The sequence below is a fragment of the Prunus mume genome, linkage group LG8 (genome assembly GCF_029339155.1).
Source record: "Prunus mume cultivar Tortuosa linkage group LG8, ASM2933915v1, whole genome shotgun sequence".
NCBI classification, from domain to species: Eukaryota; Viridiplantae; Streptophyta; class Magnoliopsida; order Rosales; family Rosaceae; genus Prunus; species Prunus mume.
Genome location: NC_142705.1, coordinates 11,501,346 through 11,508,265, shown reverse-complemented (window position 1 = coordinate 11,508,265; position 6,920 = coordinate 11,501,346). Strand labels below are relative to the sequence as shown.

Here is a 6,920-nt window from a genome sequence, read left to right as displayed (position 1 = left end):
ACTATCTAAGTTACTCATGATCGTTTTCCACTGCTCGGTAATTTGAGTTCTTTTGGTAAACGCTGATGAAACATTTGTTGGTTGTTAAAAAGCATTTTTAAACTCTTCACTTCATCCCTAATTTGGAAGATGTAAAATGCCTTGAAATGAACATCTTACATCTGAAAAATAAATTTAGAGCTCCGATGAGCCGGAATATTGATGATGTAAATTTACGTCTCGCCCGAAAATGTAAAAAAATTCATAAAAATGGTTTTACATCTTGATATCACCAGAAGTAACATACAAGGTTAAGATAAGACTATGACCTTTCCCTTCCTTGTGAAACAATGTACCACCCACGGCCATGAGATGCGATCCTCAAAAGAATATTAGTACCAGGATTGGCAGGCACATCAGTTCATCTGTCCCACAACCTTTTTTATTTTATATTTTCTGCAATATAAAACCCAGGTAAAATGGGGGAAAAAGAAAAAAGAAATTGCAAACTACAATTCACTCTTTTTATTTTGGGGCCAACTACAATTAACAGTTGAGAAAGACAATACAATTGGACCTATCAAACCAGCATTATTAGTTCTTATCCTCAAAAACAAAAAACCAGCATTGTCAGAAAGTAAAGGAATTTGTGAAAGTCCCTGTGTGGTGGACCAAAAGCATCCACCATGCTTTAACCAACAACTTTGCTTTCAGAGAGGAGAAAGAAGAAAGGGATAGAGAGGGCCGCAATACAGTCCAAGAGAAACAAGATTTAAAATCCCCTTTTGGGGTAAACCTGCATAAGCTAGGGCTGAAAGAATAGGCCTTGCATATTTGAATTGGAAATCAATCATACAAGCATCTGCAATGTACAGGAGAGGACAGTCAAATGACACATAGCTTGAGCTGAAGAATTCCTAAGAACCGTATGAGCAAGAATACCCAAACCGTATCCAGAAACTGGTCACTCAAACCCCCAAAAAAAAAAAAATATTTGAATCAAAAGAACACTCTGCACAAATACCCAAATTCAGCAACAACCAAACCAGGAAAATAATACAAAATCTACTCGTACAAGTGTGATTAAAATGCCCTTGGTGTATCATGAGAGCATATCCTTCATATGGATACTGATGTTTGCTAACTGGTTTCACACTTGTGTGCTTGTAAGACATCTCCACTGCCTTGCATGGGGACCGTTGTCTAGAAGCATAAGCAAACCCACGTTGGCTGATAGCCCAAACATATACCTGAAATTAGATTCAAACCAATTCAAGACATTATAACAGGATTAATTGCACTTGATCAATCAACAAAGCGAAAAAGTTCCAGAGTGCTGTGGGAGGCAGAGGTTTTGCTCTCAAGGCTAAAAGATCTATTGCTAGATACTACAACACTATTCTCACCAAAAAAATAAATTGCTACAAAGATGTCATCATAGTTAAGAGCACTACAATTTTTAAATTTCAAATATATTTCTATATAGGTTCAATTTCCAGAGTGCTGTAACGGGTGCTTGATGCTTAGATGGTTAACAAATCCATTGTTTTTCATTTGATCTTTAAAACAAATATATAAATTAGATTCTGTCAGTTATAAGACGAGATAAACTACTGATTTATATCTATTATGATGTTGTGAACTACTTACTTGCTTCGACGCGCTCTTCTTCTCCAGAAAACAAAGGACTTGATCCACTGAACACAGAGATGAAACAAAAATAAGTGTTAATTAAGCATAATGGTCCGTGAAAATGATAATTTTGATAGCACTCTCTGGCTTAAAAAATAAAAATAAAGAATAATCAACCATGTAGTACTATTGGAAAAATTATATCTCATTTGCCAACAAAAGAATCCAAAATTACCTTAAAAACTGACATGAAGGAGGAACTTCCAACAAGAGATGGCTTCTTTACAGTCATTTGTTTCTCCGCTGACATGTCTTTACACAAATGTTGAGCTATTTCTTTAAGTAATACCAGTTGAGCTTTGTCAGTCCGCATCGAAAGCATTGCCTGCCTCATCGACTCCCTGTCAGCCTCAAGTGCCTGAAGCCTCATATAGAGCTTCATGATATCAGGATCCTCAAAATCAGGCTGATTAAGTAATCCCCTTGGAGCAGTTACGTAATCTCCAACTCCAGCTTTGGCGTCTGTAAAACCATTGTAAGGTGCTCCATTATGGATAGAGTCAATGGTATAAACTCTGTCACTCATGTCATCTCCAAATTCTGATGCGTTATCTAGCTTTCTCGTATTCGGGTAGTCCTCTGACTGAGAGACATAATCCACCTTCTTCAAGCTGCTGTTATACCTAGGAGATTCAGCACCAAAATCTGAACCAGCTTCTCTAACCGTATACATGGGTGAATCACTTGAAAGTCTTCCGGAATGTCTTGACCGCCTAGGAGAATAACCAACCACCACCTTTTCAAAAATGTTCTTGGAACCCGAAAAATCCCCATCCAGCTGATTGCTGCTTGGACACCTCTCCATCTGAGAGAGCCTGTTTTCCAGATTTCTCAAATGATCTCTCCCACGAGGGGTCTCACCAAATGCATATTTCTCAATATCTGTAACATCATCATCCTCCTCCAATGGACCTTGAGTCTCATTTAGCTTGCATTTCAAAGGTGGATACTCATATGTGGGCGTTGTGGGGAGTTCATACTGCGCTTCAAAATCACCCATACTCTGGATACGGCTAAACCCACCCTTCTCACCCTCTGCCTCAGACTCTGTGAGCCCATAACTCATCATTCTATGCTTATAGGCCTGTACTTCACATGTGAGTGCCTGAATTGCTTGTTCTCTCTTATACAACAAATCTTCCAGTGCCGAAAGCTCTTGCTGGTCATGTGCCATCTTCTCCTCAACAAAACACTTGAATTGCCGAGCCTCCATCTGTATTTCCGCCTTCTCCCTCTGCAATCTCAATATCATTGACATAGCCTCGTTCGCGGCCGATGATGAAGCATTCCTCTCCTCATCCAGTTCAGTATACAAATCTTGTATCGTATTCTGCTGGCTACTAAGAGTCTCACGTAATGCAACACATTCGTTCTCCATTTGGACTCGTGCATTATAATAAATTTCAAGCCCAGGTATAAAGAAACGGTTACCATCCTCATACTCGCTATACTTTCTCTTTACCGAACGGAGCCAAGTCCCTGAAGAAACGGTCATAACCGAAGAACTGCACTCGCAATTAGAACACTTCACCACCTGCCTCGAAGATGGAAATCCTTCCGAATCCATGAAGCAATGTGCATTCAAAATTCAACCAATTCAAGATCAAGAGACGATAATTCGACTATTCAAACAAATCAACCATCTAACGTACACATTCGCTCCCAAATCCTCTCTCTTTGAATCCAAGACCTTTAATGCATTTCCCTCCTTCCCCGCACTCCGACCATCAGCTATTGTTCCTCTCAGATCAACAATTCACGCGTAAAACTCCTAAAACAGCAAATTTATAACAAATTAAACCTAAAAGTGCAAAAGAAAATTTAAAAAAAAATAAAGAAATTTTCTGCTCTGATTCAAAACGATAAATATTACCAAAAATGAATAACTACAAAACAAGCATGTATACAGAATTACAGTTTCCCTTAAAATTGCGGAAACATGGTAGGGTAAAGTTACCTATTGGAGCATTAAGGAAATTGAAGATTTTGAATAAACAAACTTTCCCGGAAAATAGTCCAGGAAACGAAATTCCATTGAAAAAAACAGAAACACCGATAGAGAGAGAGAGAGAGAGAGAGAGAGAGAGAGAGAGAGGAGAGGGAGAGGGGGAGATTTACCTCGAAAGAGCTTGAAGAACAAAAAACCGTAGAAAGTCGTGGAGAACAGGAGGTGCAGGCCAAATTTTCCCGGAAAAAAGCTTTTCCCGGAGAAAATATAGGATCTGAAGAGGAAACAAAAGAAAAGAAAAAAAAAACCGAAAAAGGAAAAAGACGACGACCAAACCGGGCCGAGCTGGAAAAAAATGATTCCGCCCCGCGTTCTAGTGAAAAAGTTTAGAAATCGCGGGGCCGTTTGGAGGGAAAGAAAATCGAAAGAGAAAGAGAGAGAAAATTATGCAAACCCTAGATTTTTTGTTTGTTAAAATTCTTCGGCCCCTTTTTTTTTCCTTTTTTTTTTCTTTTTTTTTTCTCGTCTCGAATTTCGTGATGTCTTGGGAAAGAGAAAGAGACGGACGGTTGAATTTGGATTTTTGGGTATCTCGCGTTTTTCAGTGGAGAGAGAGAGAGACCTTGTTGTTGGGAGGGAGCCCTGTCCAACCTCTCCAACTAATTACCGTGGCTTTTGAAACTATATATAACTACTAAATAAATGTACTTTTTTTTTAAAAATAAAAAATTTATCTATTTACTATTATTTGCAAAATGCACGTAAACACACGAAGATAACACGTTTAAAACTCAATAATTAGTACTAATAACTGCTAATGAGTGATTATGAGTTGTTTTTCTTGTGGATTTTCAAAGGTTTTACAAACTATACTTTATCCACTTGGTTTTATTTTAAGATATTACACTTGGTTTTACTAAATATGTGTGTGAATTGTGATAATACCTTTTGTCTCAACGCTACAAAACTCAATAATTAGTGCTATCGAGATCTAACTTAGTGAAAAAAGGGCTAATTACTTGTTATAAGGTGTTTGATTGCGACTTTAACCCTATTTGATGTATAGAAAAATATCCTATTAAGTTGATGTGAACTTGTGATTCATTATTTGAGAGATGCATACTTAATTTCGAAATTCAAAATAACTTTGCATCAGCCGTTATATACATAAATAATCACAATATCAACACACAAAAATATATGATCTTTCTTGGGTTAGGATTATGAGACAAATATATTTATAAATAGTTACATTGCTTTTTTTTAGCATATTTAGTACGTTCAATCAATGGCTTCAAAAACCCAATTTCATTATGCTACAAAATTATTTCCCAATGATGTTGGAAAGTAAACGAAACTGGGATTAGTTATTTTAGAAAGATGATTTGAAACACCACCCCAAAAAAAAAGAAGGCAAAGACTACACCTAAAGACTTTCTGGAAAAGGCAAAAGACTCATTAGACATAAATTAGAGATCATATAAGAAAACCCAACCCATAAATACAATCATGGGTGCCTTTATTTTGAACCCAAAAAATTCATAAGTAAACCCAACCAATTTTTTTTTGTCAACGAGCGAAGTTCCTATTATTCCTTTAGGTTGCATTTGGTTCATGGGAAAGAAGACTTGGTGATGGGAAATTAATTGCTTTATTATGTTTGGGAAGTCCAGTATGAGAAATCGTTGCTGGCCCATGGGAGAAAGTAAGAGGAAAGTGAAATCATCCTCATAACTTGGGTTTTGTTTTCCATTCTCGTGGAAAAGTTTGGAAAAATGAGCCAATATTAAATAAACATTTTTCATGACCATTTTGTCCCTATTAACAATTTAAAATTACAATAAATCATTAAATACATTCTTTTTTTATTTGATTTAATATGGGTATAATTGAAAATTTATACAAACTTTATTTTCCATTCATACTCAAAATAAATATGGAAAAGGAAATAAAGTAATATCTCTCGGTTACTTTCCCAACATTACCAAACGTGAGAAAAGAATCTTCCATTTCCCATCCCTTAGGAAATGACATGAGAAATAATTTCCCTTCAAATTCATTCCCCGGGGGCCTTATCTTCAACAAATCCATTACATCTCCCCACATCAAGCACCCACCAGCTACCTCTATTATCGGCGCCGGCAGACACCTCTTTCCTTCACTCTCTCTCTTTTTTTCTTTTTTTTTTCTTTTCCTCAGTTCTGCTAAACCTTTAAACTGAAAGTTGAAGATAAGGGTCAAATGGGAAGTCCAATGACAAATAAAATTGGGTTGGCTGCCGTACTTGTGAACTTTTTGGGTCTAAATTCAAATAAAGATCCCCATTATACATCAAATCCAGTTTAGGTCCACTAGAACATCCCCGGGCCCATGCCTTTCTCTTTGGTAATTTATAATTATTATGCCATTGGCGCCAGATCATTAAATTTCACAATGAAAGTCACTTCAGCTTCTTCTTTTTCCTTGGAACTAAATCTAATTACAACTCCATAGTCAATATAAGATTAGTCAAAAAGACAATAAATTGGTGAAAGATCTATAGCTTATTGCAACTACTCCGAACTTAATATTTTATCACTTTTACACTCCAAATTACTTATCTAATGGCCAGGATTACCTGAAGAACAGCAATGACTTGATATTATGGTTAAACCAACTGAGAGTTGGGGCATGCATTGAGCTTGGTTGATGTTCTTTGGACTCTAGGGAAGTTTATTCTTTATCATTTAATAGCTCTAACATGCATTGGTTGTTTTTCTTGTGTAGCAATCATGATTACCTGATTGAAAACTTTATTTATACCTTGCCTTGGATGTGGATAGTCATCTGCGTTCAAGTTTTTGAATTATCTCATTGTTACGACTTTGTTGCTTGCTTCTGTTTCACCATTAATCCCCAAATTGTTGCCAACTCTTCCCCTCTTAGATCACGTAGCTCAAGTCCTAGAATTCACTCCAACCCCAGGAGGAATGCTCCGCTTGAACCCACCCCATCCATAGAGGATGTTTTACTTTCACCATGGAAAACAACGAGACTAGGGTGTCCACCACTGCCCTTCGTTTATGCCTACCCTCAAAAAGCTAAGCAAAAGGCTCTGTGGACAGATCTTATATCCCTAAAACCAGTGTCTAATATCCCTTGGCTTCTTCTAGGTGACTTCAATAACATTTGCACCTTAAATGAAAAAAATGGGTGGTTGGCCATGATAAAGTTTAATAAATTTCTCAATGATTGTGAAGTATTTACTATGAACACTTCCGGTGTTCCTTTCACTTGGTGCAATGGGCATCATGATAATTCT

General features: G+C 37.0%; 1 protein-coding gene across 2 annotated transcripts; it reads right to left on the bottom strand.

The window, feature by feature from the left end:
• Positions 1–791: 791 nt before the first annotated feature.
• Positions 792–4,279, bottom strand: LOC103339568 (myosin-binding protein 7). Of its 2 annotated transcripts, none has more exons than XM_008242884.3 (4): positions 3,790–4,279; positions 1,847–3,442; positions 1,630–1,676; positions 792–1,229 (listed from the first exon to the last, which is right to left on the bottom strand). In XM_008242884.3, the coding sequence occupies exons 2-4, from the start codon at positions 3,236–3,238 to the stop codon at positions 1,130–1,132; spliced, it is 1,539 nt and encodes a 512-aa protein (XP_008241106.2). In that variant the 5' UTR covers positions 3,239–3,442; positions 3,790–4,279; the 3' UTR covers positions 792–1,129. The 2 variants fall into 2 exon arrangements, with proteins under 2 accessions (XP_008241106.2, XP_008241107.2); XM_008242885.3 differs by having other exon boundaries at positions 3,629–4,132.
• Positions 4,280–6,920: the final 2,641 nt, after the last annotated feature.

What these genes read in the sequence shown, in the direction of transcription:
- LOC103339568 (XM_008242884.3), bottom strand. Translation starts at nt 3,238, where the DNA reads ATGGATTCGGAAGGATTTCCATCTTCGAGGCAGGTGGTGAAGTGTTCT. An exon ending in CCTTCATGTCAGTTTTTAAG is followed by an intron (nt 1,677 to 1,846) that starts GTAATTTTGGAT and finishes CTCTGTGTTCAG; the next exon opens with TGGATCAAGTCCTTTGTTTT. An exon ending in AGAAGAGCGCGTCGAAGCAA is followed by an intron (nt 1,230 to 1,629) that starts GTAAGTAGTTCA and finishes ATCTAATTTCAG; the next exon opens with GTATATGTTTGGGCTATCAG.